Consider the following 19692-nt stretch of genomic DNA (forward strand, 5'->3'; position numbering starts at 1 on the left):
GGGGGGGGGGTGAGGGGGCACAGCTGGCAGTGGGATCACCATCACTGCTAGCTTCGCTGCAGTTTGCACTCCCCTAGAAGGAAAAACAAAAGGGGAAGCCGGGAAAGCTCGCTCCCCCTCCCAGTCGCACCCACAAGAATAGCTCAAACCTGCGTGCATGTCTGCATCCCCCCACATCGCCATCGCGCATACAAACTACTAGTAGGCCAGCCAGACACCACAGGAGGAGAGGAAACCTCTGCTTCTCCCTCTGACCCACTCCTCGTTCTTCTGAGCTCCTGTTGCCTTCCTCCGCGCGGAGCAGACACGACGACAGCGATCAGGGCAGGGGGCTGCTGCTTACTTCCTGAGCTCTGCCGGGCCGGGCCATGGCGGCACGGCGGCCGGCGTCCCTGCGCCTGTGCGCCTCCGTCGCGCTGCTCGTCATCGCCGTCTCCTCTCTGACGCCTTCGTCAGGTCAGTTCGCATATCGGGCCGGCGTCCTTTCTCGAGCCTTCTCTCCATTTTTGGATTACAATGCGCAGACATTTTCCGCGTAAACTCGATTGGACAGAAAGAAAAAAAAAAGATTTGAATTTGGTTGTCTCTGCTTTTAGCAATAGTTTTGAATTTGGTTGTCTCTGCTTTTAGCAATTTCATAATAGTAGCCTCTCCCATGATTATCATTTGGCCGGTAAACAAAATTTACACGAAATAGTGTGTGGGTTCATACTTTCTGTCGGAGCTTGAAATCAGCCTTACGGGAAGTGTCATACTAAAAATGTGATCTTCCGCTTTTTTAAGGTGACCTTCTTTTGATATTCAATGAAGCATAATAGTGTGAACCCAAGTATTAGATCGCTAATGTGAGCAATGAAACATTTGACTGTAAAATATTCTTTCAGTTCAGTTTGCTTCAAAGATATCGAGTTCCCTGACGAATAGCTCATGTTGGTATGGCTGGTTGCTGCTTGTAATTGGTTGGGGGTGTTTGGTCTCGATGCTGAAAGTTTTTATGCCTTCAATTTGTCGTGTGTTTAATTATTATAACGCCTTTAGCACGATTTCTTTGTATATGTGGTACCGTTACTATCTTTAAGTTTGGGATAGTAGTACCGAGTTTCATGAAACTTCCCTTGGTAATCTATAGATGCATACGATCCACTCGATCCGAATGGGAACATAACAATCAAGTGGGATGTAATGCAGTGGACTCCAGATGGCTATGTGGTGAGTAAACGATTTCTTTTTGTTTAAAGCTACCTTTTTACCATCCATAATTTAAAAAGAAAAATCCACTGCACATCGCTATTGTTACAAATATTCTGCATACGCTTTCATTCATCTAACCTGACATGAAAATTATTCCACAAGACACCGTCTACTCTAATTACTGCATCTTAGTCTTCAGTCTTGAGTCTTCTTGTCATTGTGCTGCTTTCTCCGTCATTCTTTTGTCTCAGAAAACGATGCCCTTTGAAATATTTCCAACCTGCATGTCCTTGAGCAGTGCAGTACTTTTCTTGATGTGCTTATGCTGAATGTTGTCATGTGATACTTTTTATTTGTTGCAGTAGCATTTTAAGAACGCATTCCTTTACGAGTACAAACTACAAAGCTAGCTTTTGAAACTATGTATACTGTCAATTGCTGTACTCAATTATTCCGTTATCCCTCTGTTGCATTTCCTACCAGACCTGACCAAATACCAATTCTTCAAATGCATTCCACACTCCTTTTTACGAAATCCATTTCACGCAATTGAGATTTGACACCTCAAAAATCTTTTCTTTTTCTTGAGCAACCTCACTTATAATCATTTTCATTTCCCCCATTTTACAAGACTTGCCAATATCTCACATCCTGTGAAACAACCTTCTGTCCAGGCTGTTGTTTCCCTATACAATTACCAGCAGTACCGCCACATCCAAGCGCCGGGCTGGAAACTCGGATGGGTTTGGGCAAAGAAGGAGATAATCTGGGCCATGGCTGGTGGCCAAGCCACTGAGCAAGGCGATTGCTCCAAATTCAAAAGCAACATTCCCCATTGCTGCAAGAAGGATCCTGAGGTTGTGGACCTGCTTCCGGGCACACCTTATAACATGCAGATCGCCAACTGCTGCAAGGGAGGAGTCCTCACCGCATGGGCACAGGACCCTGACAATGCTGTGGCTTCGTTCCAAGTCAGTGTTGGTCAGGCTGGGACGACCAATAAGACTGTGAAGGTGCCCAAGAAATTCACTCTGAAGGCTCCCGGGCCTGGGTATACCTGCGGGCCTGCCAAACTAGTGAAACCTACTAAGTTCATATCGCCGGATGGGAGAAGATCAACTCAAGCACACAGTAAGATCTTCTTTTAATGTTCTAGTTATTTTGCAAGGAAAATAAACTCATGAACAACTATCAGATTAATTGTTTTTTTTGGCAAATTTATGATCCATTCTGACAGCAAGACCTCTCGGGTTTCAGTAGCTGACCTTTGTTTTCTTTGTGCAGTGACTTGGAATGTGACTTGTACATACTCACAGTTTGTTGCCCAAAGATCTCCAACCTGCTGTGTTTCGCTTTCATCGTTTTACAACGACACCATTGTCAACTGCCCAACATGTTCTTGTGGCTGCCAGAATAACAGCACTGCACCCGGAAGTTGTGTAGAGTAAGTCACTCTGACAGAACTCAACGTCAACATGTGATTTTTGTTTTGTTCAGTTATTTGAAGATTGGATGTGCTGTTCTTCGACAGGGGCAATTCACCTTATCTGGCCTCTGTCGTGAACGATCCTAACAAGAACAGCTTGGCACCTCTAGTCCAATGCACTTCTCACATGTGCCCAATAAGAGTGCATTGGCATGTCAAAGTGAACTACAAGGAGTACTGGAGGGTCAAGATCACCGTGACAAACTTCAACTACCGGATGAACTACTCGCAGTGGAACCTCGTTGCGCAGCACCCCAATTTCGACAACCTGACTACAATTTTCAGCTTCAACTACAAATCTCTGAACCCCTATGGTGAAATAAGTGAGCACCTGGCACTTCAATCCACTATCTGGGCACATTCAAACTTGCACTAATGCTCTGTTAGTTCCTATTGTTTCAAGCATTAAGATTTCTGCTTTCGCAGACGACACAGCGATGTTATGGGGCATCAAGTACTACAACGATCTGCTGATGACGGCTGGGCCGGACGGGAATGTTCAGTCTGAACTTCTGTTCCGGAAGGAGCCCTCCACCTTCACCTTCCAGAAAGGTTGGGCGTTCCCGAGACGAGTGTACTTCAACGGCGACAACTGCGTGATGCCGCCGCCGGACGCGTACCCGTGGCTGCCCAACGCCTCTCCACGGCAGTCAGCTTCGGTTCTCCTCACATTTGTTGCCGTTTGGGCAGCATTGGCAATCCTACTGGCCAATGCCTAGTGATGTAGTACATTTTTCACAGAAAGTTTTGACCTGATTGCATTGGATGTTATTGCCTTCTGATCATTGAGTTTCTTGCGAAGCTTTCTATGGTGTTCAAATGTACAGTTACGTACCAAGCATGTACATTCCCATACATGTAAATTTCAGCAAAGACTGACTAACGACAAATTAAATAAAGCTGTTTCCTCGGCATCATGCAAAAATTTGCACAAAGTATTTCCTTGAAGATATTCCTTTTTTTTTTGTCAAGATCTACAAATTGTAGGACGGCTCAAACTATATTCTTTTTTTACCTCTTTTTCTAGAACAACCTCAGATTATCACATAATAATCATTTGATTTACCCAGTTCTAGAGATTTGTCATTTTGGAAAATCCTCTTTCTCAATGATCTCGCTTCACCATACACTATCAGCAATCTCATCACATTCAGACACCAGCATAGCTGTTAGCTATATGACTTAGATCTGACGTGAGATGCACAGATTTCTCTTTCAAAATTATGCTGCTGCGGTCCCTTAATGAAAGAAAAAAAAACTTAGATATCCAAACCAATCCTGAAACTCAAAAGTCAAAACGTCGACTGTATCTACAGAGCAAAACATCGTCGTCTTTTTCTCCCCATGCCGGCCGATTCTAGCGCTAGGTCGATCGCTCTCCTGTGTTTTTCTCATGTCTCATACCACGACCAGCACCAGGAACGCCACGACGGCCACCACCGCGGCGCCCAGCGACGCCACGGGGGCCGGCAGGGCGGCGTTGGGCAGGTAGGGGTAGGCGTCCGGCGGCGGCATCTGGCACTCATCGCCGTTGAAGTAGACCTTGCGCGGGAACGCCCAGCCCTGCCTGAAGGTGAAGGTGCTGGCGTCCTTGCGCATGAGCACCTCCGACTGCACGTTCCCGTACGGCCCCGCCTGCATGAGGTGGTCGTTGAAGTACTTGAGCCCGTAGAACATGGCCGTGTCATCTGATGGCATCACAAGAACAGACAGCAATCCCATCAATGCAAGTTCAGGTGCAGATCGAGTGAAGAGCGCGGACACGGATTGAGCAGTAAGAAAGAAAGCAGAGAATTCATTACTGATGGATCCGTAGGCAACGACGGGCTTGTAGTCGAAGCTGAAGACCTCGGTGATGTTGTCGAGGTTGGGGTGCTGCGCGACGAGCGTCCACTGCGTGTAGTTCATGCGGTAGTTGAAGTTGGTGATGGCGATCTTGGCGCGCCAGTACTCCTTGTAGTTGAGCTTGACGTGCCAGTGCACGCGCACGGGGCACATGTGCGTCGTGCACTGCAGCAGCGGCGCCTCCTTGTCCCGGTGCCCGCGCGTCGCCGCCGCGTGCGTGTGCTTCCCCGTCACCGCCAGCGGCCGCTTCGAGTCGCCCTGGACGCAGGTCTTGTGCTCGCAGCCGCAGGCGCACTTGGCGCAGGGCACGATGGTGTCGTTGTAGAAGGAGGAGAAAGAGACGCAGCAGGACGGGTACTTGGACGCCAGGTACTGCGAGTAGGTGCACGTCACGTTCCACGTCACTGCAAGTATGTATGCGTCGCGCCGTGTCAGGCAGGAACCTACTCCCTAGTGTCAGAAGAGAAGCGCAGCGAGAGCGCCAATTAACGCACTGAGTGCCTGGGTCTTGCGGCGGCGGTCGGGCGTGAGGAAGACGGTGGAGGGGACGACCTTGGCGGGGCCGCAGGTGTACCCAGGGCCGGGGCCGAGCAGCGTGAAGTTCTTGGGCACCTTGACGGTGCGGTTGGTGGTGCCGGCCTGGCCGACGCTGACCTGGAACGCGGCGACGGCGGCGCCGGGGTCCTGGCCGTAGGCGCTGATGACGCCGCCCCGGCAGCAGTTGGCGATCTGCTGGTTGTAGGGCACGCCGGGAAGCAGGTCCACGACGGCGGGGGTGCGCTTGCAGCAGTGCGGGATGTTGCCCTTGAAGCGGGAGCAGTCGCCCTGCTCCGTGGCCTGCGCGCCCACCATGGACCAGATCACCTCCTTCTTGGCCCACGTCCACCCCACCGTCCACCCCGGCGCCATGATCTGCCGGTACATCTGGAAGTTGTTGATCGTCACCACCGCCTGCATCGATTATTGGTCGTGTCAGCAACAGCAACTCGATCGATCGATCTCGCCGTGTTGTCAGTGACCAAAAAAAAATCCTCTATCGATGTCCAACCATGTCCCATTCTAGCATGATTTACAGCATAACCCAAGTTACTACTAGTACTCACGACATAGCCGTCAGGCGTCCACGACATGATGTCCCATTTGATGGTAATGTTCCCGTTCGGGTCCAGCGGGTCGTAAGCCACTGCAATAAGAATGGATTGGCAGACACTTGATTGGTCAGCTCGAAAGGGGAGCGTGCAAGAGCAGAGGAGACGGTAATAAGGAGCTGACCTGCGACGGATAGCGCGGCGGCGAGGGCCAGGACCATCACGGAGCACCGGGGCTCCATCGCTAGATCGACGCGAGCCTCAACGGAACGAACGGAGCCCAAGCACCACGCGGCTCGCTAGACCACACCAGCAGGACGCCGCATTTGGTTGGGGGTGAGCAGCGCGCACGGCTTTTTTAACGCGAAGAAAGCTAGACATGGGCTCGGCAGGAGGGCGCTCCTCTCGCTTGCTTGTGAGCCAACGGCGGCGCCGGCCACGATGGCAAAGCGCCACCAACCTCGCCGCTCTGCCACCGTCGGTTGGGTTCCTTCACGGTAACACATCATCGGCCGAGCCCGTGACGCACGACGCGTGCGCGCGCCGGCGACCGCGCCTTTCTACCCGGTGGCCGCGGCTCCGCGCACGCGGCCTGCCCCGGGCTGGGTTGCTTGCGGCTTGGTGCCTCCCTGCCGAAGCAACGTGGTTGGTGATCATACACACTGACAGTCTGACGCCGATACCGCGCGCCTGCAGGAGTGGTAGTGGGAGCAGGAGGGAAAGGGGATGAAGCAATGGCCATCGCAACCGCCGCGCCACGGCCGCCGATCGCGACGGCCAAACACATGAGCTGCTGCTGCTGCTTCTTCTTCTTCTCAGGCCGCGTCAGGTGCGCGGCCGCTGTCGCGGCTCGAAATTTTCGTGATCGCCGGCACGTGCGCGAGCCTTGGTTGTAATTTAAGGATTTTTTTCTTCAAATTTAGTTGCAGTGATCGTGTGCCTGTTTCTGGATTGACAGGTTTGATTGATGAGATCGGCTCATACATGCCTCTGTTCTGAAGATTAACGTGCCCAGCATAAAAAGGGAAAACGATGCATTCCCAATCCGAGCATCATTTCGATTCAGTTAGCCAGTAAACTTCGCGGTTGTCTTGGAAATGTCACGAAAGCTCCGAGTGCTGAAGCTGAAATGCCTGTTTCTGGAGTCGTCGATCTCGATCGTTTACCTTACAATGGGCAGTTTTACCAACCGAATCGCAGTACCCAAGAGCGGTCATCAATAGAGCAGTTCAGACCTCGCAGTACCCTACATCACAGGCACACCGTGCGACATCAGTAGGCTAAACAAAAACGGCACGGCAGTTCGGCAGATGGTCAGGGGGAATAAAGCATTGCAGCTCAAAATGAGCTACGGGGAAGACAATGGATCTGCGGAACAACAGGATGCAGTGGAACAGTTCAACTCAGAACTCCCAGCCAGCAACGGGGAAGACGATGGATCTGCGGAACAGGATGCTGCAGAACAGCTCAACTCACAACTCAAATATTACTGTCCCTTCAGAGGCCAGCATGACGAGGCATAGAACACGGGTTTTATCAAGTGCATTAAAATGCACACAACACAAATGCTATCATATAGGCATTACACTACTGCTTCTGCTTGTTCTTCTACTACTACATCATTTCAAAAAGTAGCCAATCTGCCACGTTCAGAAGGCTTATACATACACAAGCAAGGGCGCATAGATATGAGCCATCAAATCAGAGCGGCAAAGGCAAGAATAAGTTATCGAGCAAGTGAATCACTTGTCCTCACGGTTATTGTATTGCTGATCTGCATCCCCAATTCCAATCACCACGTTCCAAGACCAGGTAAGCAACAGTTCCATCAGCAAACCTGTCAAGTACGTTCAAATTAGCACACTATCATGAAGTCCACCCAGCCATGAATTCTGATCTGTTACTTAAATAACCAAGAAAGGAATGCAATATAAACAGTTAAAAGTATGAAAAAACATCAACAGCTTAACATTTGCAAGCACTAGTCTGGTAGCCACCGTATCTTAACATCATTAGTTATGCATAAGCTTGTTGAGAATCAAAGGCAAAAAATAAATTTAGTGTCGAGGCGGTACAGAAAATGAAGCATATGTTCACCCACTTGTCTAACAGAAATGCCACAGGTTTGCTGCAAGTCAGAATCTCAATGAGAATACAACCAAGTAATACTATGATTCAAGGCATTGTGATTTTAACCTCCATGCATAGGGCTTATACGAGTTATTGCAGCTTGGCGATTCTGATCAAAGAAGAGCGATTGACTTAACTATCTCAGCAAAACACCTATCCAAAGGAAGCCTTCATATAACAATTTAAATTTAAACTTCAGTTACTTTATTGGACAAAATGTGCTTAAAATCTTTCCACATGGAGTTCCAGCTTGCAAAGTTGCAGCCGAATGAAATTAAAATTAGAAAATAAGGTGCATGTTCATACACTCGAAATGCAGTGGAAGAACAAGAAATAAGACATGTTCCATGCAAGCCAAACAAACATATTTGCAATTCCAAAATGTTGGATCTTCCAAAAAACAAGGTTAACGAATTGTAAAATTTACTGGTTATCCTTTGTTCAGTTATCCTGGTCTTATTTCAAATAGACCTATATAACTTTTTTTAGGATAATAGACCTATATAACTTGCTGACACATAATTCATACACACAAGCTGACTGAAGTTTTTTCTTTCATTTATTTTCGAAACTAGGCCATTTATTCTTGACCAGATATACTCATAAGTTGACAACAAACTCCTCATTCGCAATCTGATTCATGAGAGCAAATGACCGCAAAAATAATTATAGGGCAAATTGATCAATCAAAAACACATACACTACCTATCTTTCTACCTTCTACAACTAATGGAGTAATGTTCAGGATCGTAGCAAAATTTGCAGAATTTATAGACTAGGGCAAAGCTCATGGAACAAACCAGCTCCGAACAGCTGGTACCATTTTATTCAGCCATGAGTCAAGACAGATAAGAACTCTTAAAACATCAACACATCAACACACACAAGGAAGCACAAATTAACAGAGAGCTAGTAGTGCCCAGAATGATACACGTCTGCAAATATTTTGTCCAATTCCAACCAAAGAAATTAGAAGAAAAAAACTATGAAATCCGGGCTATGCAAACGGTGGAAAGAAGAAAAAAATTACAATGAAGTGAAACCTGAATTTTTGTTCCTTTACATCATCAAATAAACCTGAATATATCCATATCATGTGAAAATATTCTCCCTGCCTGACACTGACTTTGGTACTAGGTTATAATAAGAAGTTAAAAGAACAATACAAATCCAATACATCTACTTATACCCAAAACAAGGTACTGGCATGCTTGGCTCCCTTGTAAGTCTCTAAAGTGATCAGCCTTACTGCTGCTAGTTGCTACTCCCTCTTCCACTTTCCTTTCTGCGAATAATCCACTAAATCACCCACCACCTGAAGATATGTCCACAGGGGTGATAGCTGGAACGTCTTCTGGCATTGGCATATCATCAGGGGGAGCCTTGCATCATACTCTCTACCCCACTAATTAGGGCAAAAAAAATCGCACCCTGCATGGACGACCGAACAACCGCATGGAAGCCCTGACGCAAAGAAAAGATGCCACAAGTAGCCGCACCTGAAAGGATGGAATTCCAATGATCCTCCTTATGACGCAAGTGTTCAAGAGTGCAATCACATGCTGAGTACATGCCGCACCAAACACCAAAGCTTCCAGCAACACGTGGAACATTCATGCGCATAGCCTGCAGACCACCAGCAAATCGTGTGCCACTAGGTGCGTTGCGGAGACCCTTGGCAAAGTGGAAGAAAGAACCCCCGATAGCACCAACGGCAAATCCTGTACCCGCGTCACTGATGATGCGGTTTGGACATGGCGCCGTAGCCGTTAGAGACTCCATAGTAGTTGCTGTCTGACCCTAACCTCTGATCCTTGGTTGTGAACGGAGGAGTAATACTAGAACTTTGGAAAGGGTGGCAAAGCAATGTTCTCCCGTGTCCCTTCCGCTGTAGATCCCGTGTCCCGAACAGATGTATATAGGACGACTAGACCAACCCCGTTCTCTAATAGGAAGCTAATAACACTATCTAGTTGGATTCCGTACGGACTTAGTAACAAAAAAATATCGCAACATGTAGCACAGGAAAGAAATCAACTGCCAAATCCAAGCGATTTCTAACTTGGACAGCAAGAATAAGAGTCCTACTCCACGAAGCACCAAACAAAAATCGAGCAAGCAGTAAACAGGGGCCGAATCGAATGTAGATATCGCTTTAGGTTTCTCTCTCAATCCGAAACGAACACAGACTGAAGAATAAGTAAATCGAGTAAAAATCGCACCTTTTTCCTCACTTGTACTCGAACGATGGTATCGGGGTACTCGGCGTGTCGAAGCTCTCCAGGATCTCCGACTTGCCCCCGCTCGAGTTGTCCTTATTCTCCTCCTTCTTGCCGAACAGGCCCCCGAACCAGCCAGCCGCACCGCTGGAGCTCGCGGCCTCAGGAGGCGCCACGACCGGCGGCGCCTGCGGGAGGCCCGGGAACCCTCCGGGGCCCATGAGGTTAGGATCCTCGGCGGGCAGCGGCGGGTTTACCAGGACGCGGTTGAGCATGAGGCCGGCGCCCTCGATGAGGGCCAGGAGGATCCCGCCCATGAGCGCCGACCGCCCCGCGGCCCCCGCGCCCTGGCGCATGGAGAGGAACCCGCCCGTGGCGGCGCCGGCGACGATGGAGTTCCAGGGGTCCTCCTTCTGCCTCGCGTAGACCATGGCGCAGTCGAAGGTGGAGAAGAGGCCGCCCCAGACGGCGAAGCTGCCCCCCACCCGCGGCGCGTTCATGCGCACGGCCTGCGCGCCGCCCGACAGGCGCATCCCGTTGGGGGAGTTGTAGGCGCCCTTGAGGAAGTGGAAGACGGAGCCGCCGACGGCGCCCATCCCGAACGCGCCGCCCACGTCGTCCAGGATCCGGTCCGGGCACGGCTCGCGCGACGTCTCCGGCGTCCCCATGGTCCCCTCCCGGCGCTACTCGCTCAGCTCCTCCTCCACCGGAGGCGGCGGCGGCGGCGGGAGAGGAAACCCTAGCACGGAGCTCGGGCCCTGGCGTGGTTGGTGCGGAATGGGGGGAAGAGAAACGGGGAGCCGTCAAAGCCTGGAGAAATTGCTTTGGCTAATTGGCTCCCCGAGCGATTAGCGCTCTCGGCCAATATTCTTTGTTGGTGTGACAGCAATCTCTCGATGCAGGTGGGTCCCATCACCGGGCCAGGGCCCAGTGTCATTGACCGTTAGGTCGTGTGGTTACCGACATCACGGCGTGCGAACAGGCCGGTGGGAGATATTTGTGGCGGCGCCGGCGACGAGGCGGCGGCCACCGGCCCAGCGTAGCCCGTAGGCGTGCTGGTGGGCCGATCCGGGGGATCATCATCCCTAATAGCCCTTTAAAAATTTGGCTCGTGGAAGCCTAGTGTTATGGGCCGTACAAAGGCTAGTCACGGCGGCATTTGCCATTTGGTTGGGCCGTACAATCCACGCAAAATATTGAATTGAAAATTTGTAGTGGCGCATTCAGTGCCGTACAAGCTTTATAACCGCAAAGAACCAGCTTAGGCCCTGATTGGTTCCCTTTGCATATAAACGCAAAATTTTGCAAAGGAATCTTGTCAATTTCAAGTACTAAATGAAGTCTATTTACAAAACTTTTTGTATAGATAGGTTGTAAATCGCGAGACGAATCTAATGATGCTAATTAATCCATGATTAAGCAATAATTAGCGGTGGTTACTGTAGCATCATTGTTGCAAATCATGGGTTAAGTAGGTTCATTAGATTCGTCTCGTGATTTACAGCCCATCCATGTAAAGAAGTTTTGTAAAATAGACTTTATTTAGTACTTCAAATTAGCCAGATTTCTTCGTAAAATTTTGTGTTTTTGCTTTTTTGCGTTTACAGAGTGGGAAGGCCTTAGTGAGATGGATGCGCAGAAATTAAACGAACTTCTCGTAGGGAAGTCGTCAAGCAAGTGTGGCCAGAATCTAATCTATCGACACTTGCAAAGTTGCAATCGTGCATATCCAGACATCGTGCACGACGCCCTCACGTACGTACTCGATCGTACGCGGCTACCCAAACACGAGATCGTGCCCATGGTATTGCGTGATGCACCTGGACACACATAGAACAACCAATCCCTTTCACTCTGTTGGGCTGCAGCCAGCCAACATTTTTCTCTTTCACCAAATCAGCACCAGTCTGCCAACACTATTTTTTTCTCACAACGAATCAGCACCCGTTACCGGCCACAACCAGCCGAACAAAATAGCTTTGGGGCGTTGATGTTTGTAGTGCTCATGCACGAGATCAGATCGTGTCAGGCTGTCACCATTCCGTCCTCTCATCTATCCAGCGATGCTATTCAAGCACGGCCAGCGCCGTATCGCATCAACATCCCACAGCCGTTGGTTGTAAGTTGGGCGTGGACAAGAGTTACTACTACTCTTTCAGCAGTCACGCGCAAAACCAGACTTTGCTCCCACAGATTCAGAAAACCCGAAGTGAGTCTGAGAAGGTTCCCGGACTTGACCGGGAATTCATCACGTCCAAAAGAAAATGCACCATATTCTGACGAGCACTCGCCATCCACACGTACGTACGAACACCGACGTCGACGGAGTTCAAGAGAGAGAGAGAGATCGATGGTGACGCAAACGACCCTAGTGACAGCAACGGCTGCTGACCTGGAACGTTCCGTTGGCGTTGACCGGGCCAATCGGCCGGTCGTACGTGTAGGCCGGCCGGGGTTGACCTGCGCCGCCGGGGAGCGCGCACGCGCCGCGACCTCGACAACCAGCAGGGCCGCCCCGGAAAAACAACGGGCAGCTCATGGTTTCGGCACGGGCGCACGAGCGGGCGAGCGGCCTCCACACGCCGAGAAGTGAAAACCCACCTCGCCGCCCACAGGAAACCCGTCGTCCAGACACCGCGACGCGCCGAAGCAATTCGCGGTCCGTGGCTGCGCGGCTTGCCGGCCATCGTGCAGCGCCGGCGGGTATATAAACGCACGCGAGCGCGTCTGCATGGCACCCATCGGCCAGCTCTTCATAGCGGCGCAAGATCGAAAAAGCAGCAGCCATCCAGAGACTTTTTCAGAGCGAGCTCGAGTGGTGAACGGTGAACCTGATCCCAGCTACAGCAGCTAGCGGCAGGCAGCAAACAGGTCGACCGGCATGGGCCGTTGGTTGAAGCCAGATGTACGCATCTGATCAATCGTTCCTTCCTTCTATCTTGGTCGCTTCATGGTCATACGTGCTGCTAACCATGGCTGTGTGTTACGTTGCCGGCGTGCAGGTGTACCCGCTGATCGCGGCCATGTCGTTCGTGACGGGGATGTGCGTGTTCCAGCTCACCCGGAACGTGTTCATGAACCCGGACGTGCGGGTGAGCAAGAGCAACCGCCAAAGCGCCGTGCTGGACAACGCCGACGAGGGGCGGCGCTACAGTCAGCATGCGTTCCGCCACTTCCTCAGCACGCAGCGCCCGGAGGTCTTCCCCGCGCTCAACCGGTTCTTCTCCGAGTCGTCGTCGTCCGCCGGCGACAAGTGATGATCAGATAATCAGACGACGACGCGGCGTCGATGCCTGCTGCGGCGCGCAGTGTTCGCCGTCGCGGCGGAGCGCTGCTCCGGCGTTCAGGTCGATCGTACGGGCGCGTGTGAATATTGGTGTGCGGGTGCGGGCGTAAGGGTGTGCCTGGAGTCATGTTATGGTGTGTGCCGAATAAACTTGGGATTTGTTGGAGTCATGTTAATTCTTGACGATAGTGATTGTTTCTTCCATCGTCAACCAGCTGAGAATGCAGTGGCTGGTGTCCGTATAAAGGTATAATCCAGAGCTGTCAGAGGGATATTCCAAACTTCCCTGAAAGCTCTAGATTGTTCTCTTCGTGCATGTCCCGTCCTGCTACAGAATCCTGAAATCGTTCAAAATAACTGACGATGATGATGGGGTTTGTGATGACTTGTGAGGCTCATCCTGCCTGACAAATTCCTGCCCACGTAAATGGACGGATTCAACTAAATCCTGAAATGGCGGAATAAATTGATGGGTTTTCTTTTAGGCACGATTAACTTTGCGAGTTGGGAGAAAAAACAAATACAAGGACACTTCGGCTATGAAATTCACGGACCAATTGATATGTTCTCTCTGAACACCAGCGGCTTCCTTGAGCGCCTGCATCTCTTCCGCAAACAAAACGAGCGAAACCATAAACCAATGCTGCAGTGCGCTCAATTTTGTTGGAGAAATAGATTGAGAAACTTCACAGGCTTTGCTATTGTAGTACAACCGTGCAAGAAAGTTGGTCCATGTCAGGGCTGACGGCACAAGGAGCATCAAAATCTTCGAAATCGATCCTTGTTTCATACGATTAAGGTACGGAGAGGAAATGGCCCAATTTCAGACAAAAAAAAAAGATTCAAGTTCCTTGTCATGATAGTACTGATATCTTTCGCTTCTTGCTGAACCTCACGTTAACTTAGTTTGATGTTTCATATCAGTTTTCAGGGAGTGATGCAGAGCACAGGAGGCAAAATTCTACTTATCATTTCAGTTTTCTGTGTGATCTTCGGAACGGCAGCTGCTTGCTCTAGTGGGCGATGCAAGGTCTTGTTTCAGTCTGTCCTCCTGCACCTTGTTATGATCCTGGAACCTCAAGTGTTAACCAGTCCTTCGGTCTGAATTCTGATGCCCCGGAACTGCAGCTCCGCGACCGCGAAGCTGAATCTGTGGTCGACCGTGACTTCCGTCTCCAGCGGTCGATTTTTCCCAACAGCTCCCACGTGATGGGACCCACCACTCACTCCCACCTTCTAGATCCCGCACCCCTCCTTCCTCCCGCAGGCAGTCCACAGATCTCCTTCCTCCTTCCCTCTCAGTGGATCCCGCACCCCTCCTTCCTCCCGCAGCTCTCCTTCCTCCTTCCCTCTCAGATCCACGGCACGCAGCGGCGGGGCGGGGAGCTCCGCCCGCGAGCTCGCCCCTGGCGGCGCGGCGAGGAGGCGGCGACGACGGGCGCGGCCCTTCTCCTTCCTCGGCGCGGCGGCGGCGGCCGCGGGGAGATCCGCCCGCGGCGCGGCGGCGGCGGGGCGGGGAGCTCCGTCCGCGAGCTCGCCCCTGGCGGCGGCGACGACGGGCAGCGCGACGGGCAGCGCCGCTTCCTGCGCACTGGCATTTTTTTTCAATTTTTTTACTTGATATTTTTTTATGTAAAAATTTTTCTCATGGGATTTTTTAATTTGTTTCCGTACAACCTTCCAAATTTTTTCTTTGAAAGTTTCCCCTCTCCCTTAATTTTTTCTTTGAAAAAATCTTTGTGGTCGCCAATTTTTTCTTGAAAAACTTTTCTGCTGCTCTCCATTTTCCCTTGAAATTTTTTTTCGCTCTCCAGAAATTTTTCTTCAATTTTTATTTTTTCGCTCTCTAATTTTTTTTCCAGAAAACGACAAAAAAGTTACTAAAAGTGGAAAAGAAATGTAGCTGTCGGTAAATTAGTCTTCCCCCTCGGCGACCGGTGTTCGTCGGAGGCCGACTAAGATTCGGTAGAAAGTGGATTCGGACGACTGCTGTCTCGAGTTCGCCTGTAGAAAGTGGATTCGGACAACCATTGCCAACTGTCGGTGTCCTGACCCGGGGGTCCGGATCCCAACTAGTAAATGCCGCGTGTTTCCTCGTCCCAGATGTTGATGCAAGATGCAACACAGTAACACACGGGTTTATCCTGGTTCCGGCCGCGGGGCCGTACGTCCAGCAAGAGGGTGTGCGAGGGCACTGTATTATCTTGCACCCGGAGTGCTTGTAGTAGGGGGTACAAGCAAGGCGAGAGAGGGAGGAAGGCTCCCAAGTCTCTGCTAAAAGAGGGGTTGAGCGTGGTGAGTAGCGATGTTGGGGCTAGAAGCGAGTATGTGCTCTGTGGGTGATGTAATACCTAGAGAGCTGATCGACCCCCTTAAGGGAAGCCCGCCTCCTCCTTTTATAGACACAAGGAGGGACGGGTACATGTACAGGGGATCGCGGAAGTCGTCGTTTCTCCCCAAGCTGTGGGGATACAACAGTCGAGTACTGTGGGAAGTACACTGTGGGGTATGGCGTCAGGCGTGGTGGTCGTCCTGGGCATCATCCTTGACATCGCGGAGATCGCGCCGGCGTCCTGCCAACCCCAGCAGGCGGCGTGGTCGTCGCTGTAGGGTGTACAGTTCTCCAGATGTGGCGTGGTGGCGTTCCGTGGGCCCTGCAGGTCAGGGTCTTGCGTGCTCCAGCGGTAACGGGGCACGTGGCGATCCCGGATCCCCCTGGACAAAGTGCCGGCGTGCGCACTAAGGAGGTCCGAGGGTCGCGTGGAGGTCCCGGACCCCTCGAGGGGGAGGTCCGGACCTCCGACTGCTAGCGCTGGGCGCCCCTCTTTGAGGGGCTCGTGGCGACACCGGACCCCCTCATGAGTAGGAGGCGGTCCCGGGGCCATACGCGTGGGTGAGGTGGAGTCCGGATAGCCGGAGTTGGTAGAATAGTAATGGGAACTGTGCCGAGCGCGCTTCGTTCCGCGTCGCAGGTCCCACAGTGTTGCCACAACGTCCGGGATGGCGGAGCAGTGACCGGAGTTGGCGGATGGGACTCCGGTCACAGCCACTGTGGGGAATGGCGGCCTGACGCCGTCTGTTCTGGGCGCTGTGGAGGAGTGGTTGGCACTTAATGCCTCCGTACGACGGGCGGGTGAGCGGCATGGCCGTTTGTCCCTTACGCCGAGGGGTGGCCTCGAGCGAGGCGGAGATGAGGTGTCCGCTCGAGGGTAGGTCTACTACCCTCGAGCGAGGCGGAGATGATGTGCCCGCTCGAGGGTAGATTCGCTACCCTCGAGCGAGGCGGAGATGCGGGGCGCAGTTGAGGGTCTCGATGGGAGCCCTCGAGCGAGGCGGAGATCGCCCCGCGGGTCCGAGGGGGATGCGAATGGGCCGCATGCTGGGCTTCTTTGGGTCCTTTACTTTCTTCCAGATTGGAAGGGGGCCGTGGGCCTTCGTGGGCCCAGTTGCCTAACATGTGTTTTCATTTTTTTAGGATGATCTTAGTACCCCGATTAGGGTGTCCCTAATCGTGGTACCCGACAGTAGCCCCCGAGGCTTTGGTCGAGTCAAGGGATTCGGCCAAAGGGTATTTCAGCGATTTCCCCCTTGACGTGATCGGTCGGTGTTGTGTACCCGCCAGGCGCACCTGGGTGCCAGCCCAGCGGATGTGACAACTCGTCGGTTGGGGTAGTGCGCCTGCGGGGAGAGTACTTCGAGGCGCATGCCTTTTTTGGTTTGTTCCGGGGATGAGACGCATCCGCGTGTCGAGTGGGCCAGGGCGACGATGGCGCCTGCTGCTCGGCAGCTGGTGCTTTCGTTGCGCTGTCCCGCGCTCAGGGCCTTGGCCCCGCTTTCCCTGGTCACCTTGCGACATGCTGTTCGAGGGCAGCCGGCCTGGGCCGATGTTGTGCCGCTTAGCGTCTAGGGACTCGGTTTTACTTTGTTCGGTCGCGTCTCGGTGCGATAACCAAGGGCATCTTTTGCTCGTGGAGTGCCGCGTCGTCACGGGCGGCCCAAACCTTCGCCCTTCGATAGGCTTGAAGCTTGGCGCCCGACGCAGCTATAAATAGGAGTTGAGGGACTCCCTTTCTTCTCCATCTTCCCTGCTCTTACTTCTAGGATCGCCTAAGTCTCGTAATGTTTTCCTTTGCCTTTTGCGACCGGCCCCCAGATGGGGTGGTCTCGCATTCTTAGGCTTTGATGCTAGAAGAATACTTGCGAGCGGCGGGAGAAAGCCGGAGAGGGCGTGCGCACCATCCCCTAGCTTCAATGGGATCAACAGAAGAACATCGGGCCCATGGGGTTCTGCTTCTGCGACGTCCCCTATCCTGAAGGGGGATGGAGACGCCTGACCATGGCGTTAGTGCCAGGTTTGGTGGTTGTTCTCCGCATCATCCCCCCGGCAACAAGGTTGCTCTCGGGGAGATGGTGCAGAGGGTGCTGTCCGCCAGCTTGCCCCCCCGCACGGTCTTCAGTGGAGGAGACGCTAGAAGAAAGCTTGCGAGGAGGGCACCCCACGGGACCAGTGTGGTCTGGGGGCTGTTCCTCGCATCTCGAGCAGCCTGGCCGCCATGTCGGCCAAGAACTCGGTGCTCTTTACCGACGCTCGCTCCTCCCCAAGACAGGGAAAATTGCTATGCAAGTGGCAACGTGTTTGTACTTTTCGACGGCTTCGCACCGGTAACCCTTTGTAATCTTTATTTGCATCGAGCAATAAAGTCCCTTTCTCCTTCACGGGGAGGGTGACCGAGGGTATAGGGGTATACAGAGGGTTTCAGCCCTCAAATATGTGTGAAGTTTCCTCCATGGGGGCGCGTCAGCGCACCCGCGGGTGTAGCCCCCGAGGCCTTGGAGGAGTGTTTGCATTCGTCCAAGGGCTATGTGCGTCGCTTTGCTTGGTTGCTTTACTGCGGCGGCCGTCCAACGTCTTTTTCAGCCGGCATCGGCAATCCTTTCAGCCGGCCTCGGCATTGCTGGCGCGGCGATCCGGAGTCTTGCTGAACCATTTGGCAGGCGCCGCTGGTTTAGCTAAGCATGGGGAACTATACAATCGACAGTTATTCACTTATTCGAGGGTGCGGCCTAAGCCGCGGTGTGCGAGGAGCCCCCGAGCCCAGGCCTGCGTGAAGGCGTTCAGGGAACCCTCGACTTCGATTACGACCCTCGTCTCCCTTCCGCAGGGAGGAGGGGTGAAGCGCACCATGCTACCCATGCCCGGGCCGCGAGCTTTGGCTGCTTCAGTGAGCTATTAGCGGGTAGTTGAAGCGGACGTCCGTGCCCCGTTCGATAAGGGTCGGCTCGTGGTCCATGGACACGTCACATAGAGCGCTTGCGAAGGTTTGCTAGGCGGGGCTCGGACCCGTTAGATAGGGTCCGAGGGCTCGATGCTCTCCCTTGATGGGATCCCCTTATTAGGCACCCTCGACTGGCCTTGAACATTGTGTAGGATGTCTCGAACTCTGCATTCGAGGGTAGCTTGTACGGCACATCCATGCAGTCCCTGACTCTGGCAATCTAGGGCGCCTGTCAAACCCTCAACGGGCCAGACTTCGAATCCCTGATCAGTAAGGCCTCGGAATGTGATTCCTTCGAGGGTAAAGAGCCCCCGGGAGAAATATTCCGTCATAATTCGCGAACGGCGCGGAGTCGCGGGTCGCGCGAGCGGGTTTTTCGCCGGTCATGGGCGACGTGGCCCGGTTCGTGCGATGCGGCGCGAGCGCGCCTTTTCAGGCGGCTACCTCGGGTAGACGAAGCGGCGTGGGCGGCGGCTGGCGGATGGAACAGCGCAACAGTCGCGCCTCGCCCGTTGATTACCGCTCCGTAATTATTGCCGAGTGCGCGCGTTGGAGACTCCGCGGTCGTGGGACCCATCCATCAGTGATGGCAAAATCTACCGCATTGAATGCGGTGGATTCTGGCCGTGGCGGCGGACCCGTCCATTGTGGTGAATAAAAGCGAGGAGAAAGGGGTTGTTTCGGGCTAACCTGACCATTTACCTTCGCCTCCCCTGCCTTCTTCGCCTCCCCTGCATTCTGAGCACGTAGCCGAGAGCAAGAGGAAGTAGAGGAAGGAAAGCGAGAGCGCACCTTAGCTGCTGCAGAGCTTGCCTCCCCGCGTCCCCCTTGGTCTGAAGCAATGGCAGATGTTCAGGAGCCGTTGCCGTGGGGGAGATCCACCGCCACCGACGCGGTTTTGAAGCGGCTAGTCGAGGACAGGCTGCTACCGCTGAACCCCAACTCAGGGGCGCCGGCAAGGATCTCCCCGCGGCCGGAGGAGACAGAGCCGAATCCCCCCGCGGGCTACGTCGTGAGCCTCGTGCGGCTCCACGAGCAGGGATTCGGCGTTCCCGTGGGTCGATTCATGCGGGCATTGTGCGACTACTATGGAGCGGAGCTGCACAACTTCAGCCCCAACTCCATCTCGCAGGCGGCGGTATTCGTCGCCGTCTGCGAGGGATATTTGGGG

At 52.8% G+C, this 19692-nt stretch overlaps 4 protein-coding genes across 4 annotated transcripts; 2 read left to right on the top strand and 2 right to left on the bottom strand.

Moving 5' to 3' along the window:
* Window positions 1-122: 122 nt before the first annotated feature.
* On the top strand, window positions 123-3602 carry LOC120694278 (COBRA-like protein 1). The gene is made up of 6 exons (XM_039977447.1): window positions 123-456; window positions 1130-1209; window positions 1866-2322; window positions 2476-2635; window positions 2723-3000; window positions 3104-3602. The coding sequence occupies exons 1-6, from the start codon at window positions 369-371 to the stop codon at window positions 3394-3396; spliced, it is 1356 nt and encodes a 451-aa protein (XP_039833381.1). The 5' UTR covers window positions 123-368; the 3' UTR covers window positions 3397-3602.
* A 61-nt stretch (window positions 3603-3663) lies between these two features.
* Window positions 3664-6005, bottom strand: LOC120694292 (COBRA-like protein 6). The gene is made up of 5 exons (XM_039977455.1): window positions 5795-6005; window positions 5626-5705; window positions 5017-5473; window positions 4480-4926; window positions 3664-4365 (listed from the first exon to the last, which is right to left on the bottom strand). The coding sequence occupies exons 1-5, from the start codon at window positions 5850-5852 to the stop codon at window positions 4076-4078; spliced, it is 1332 nt and encodes a 443-aa protein (XP_039833389.1). The 5' UTR covers window positions 5853-6005; the 3' UTR covers window positions 3664-4075.
* Window positions 6006-7051: 1046 nt separating this feature from the next.
* LOC120694302 (mitochondrial import inner membrane translocase subunit TIM17-2-like) lies at window positions 7052-10800 on the bottom strand. Its single transcript, XM_039977458.1, has 2 exons — window positions 9963-10800; window positions 7052-7447 (listed from the first exon to the last, which is right to left on the bottom strand). The coding sequence occupies exon 1, from the start codon at window positions 10625-10627 to the stop codon at window positions 9971-9973; it is 657 nt and encodes a 218-aa protein (XP_039833392.1). The 5' UTR covers window positions 10628-10800; the 3' UTR covers window positions 7052-7447; window positions 9963-9970.
* Window positions 10801-12684: 1884 nt separating this feature from the next.
* LOC120696221 lies at window positions 12685-13449 on the top strand. Its single transcript, XM_039979351.1, has 2 exons — window positions 12685-12864; window positions 12962-13449. Exons 1-2 carry the CDS (start codon window positions 12841-12843, stop codon window positions 13214-13216), a joined length of 279 nt encoding a protein of 92 aa, XP_039835285.1. The 5' UTR covers window positions 12685-12840; the 3' UTR covers window positions 13217-13449.
* The last annotated feature ends 6243 nt before the right edge of the window (window positions 13450-19692 follow it).

This window comes from Panicum virgatum, chromosome 2K (assembly GCF_016808335.1).
Source record: "Panicum virgatum strain AP13 chromosome 2K, P.virgatum_v5, whole genome shotgun sequence".
Lineage (NCBI taxonomy): Eukaryota > Viridiplantae > Streptophyta > Magnoliopsida > Poales > Poaceae > Panicum > Panicum virgatum.

Bases quoted from the DNA above. Each gene is read 5' to 3' on its own strand.
- LOC120694278 (XM_039977447.1), top strand. From the start codon at position 369: ATGGCGGCACGGCGGCCGGCGTCCCTGCGCCTGTGCGCCTCCGTCGCG. The intron at 1,210-1,865 runs GTGAGTAAACGA...CCTTCTGTCCAG, and splicing joins GGACTCCAGATGGCTATGTG to GCTGTTGTTTCCCTATACAA. The intron at 2,323-2,475 runs GTAAGATCTTCT...TTCTTTGTGCAG, and splicing joins AAGATCAACTCAAGCACACA to TGACTTGGAATGTGACTTGT.
- LOC120694292 (XM_039977455.1), bottom strand. From the start codon at position 5,852: ATGGAGCCCCGGTGCTCCGTGATGGTCCTGGCCCTCGCCGCCGCGCTA. The intron at 5,474-5,625 runs GTGAGTACTAGT...TAATCGATGCAG, and splicing joins GGACGCCTGACGGCTATGTC to GCGGTGGTGACGATCAACAA. The intron at 4,366-4,479 runs GTAATGAATTCT...TGATGCCATCAG, and splicing joins CGTTGCCTACGGATCCATCA to ATGACACGGCCATGTTCTAC.
- LOC120694302 (XM_039977458.1), bottom strand. From the start codon at position 10,627: ATGGGGACGCCGGAGACGTCGCGCGAGCCGTGCCCGGACCGGATCCTG.
- LOC120696221 (XM_039979351.1), top strand. From the start codon at position 12,841: ATGGGCCGTTGGTTGAAGCCAGAT. The intron at 12,865-12,961 runs GTACGCATCTGA...GCCGGCGTGCAG, and splicing joins GCCGTTGGTTGAAGCCAGAT to GTGTACCCGCTGATCGCGGC.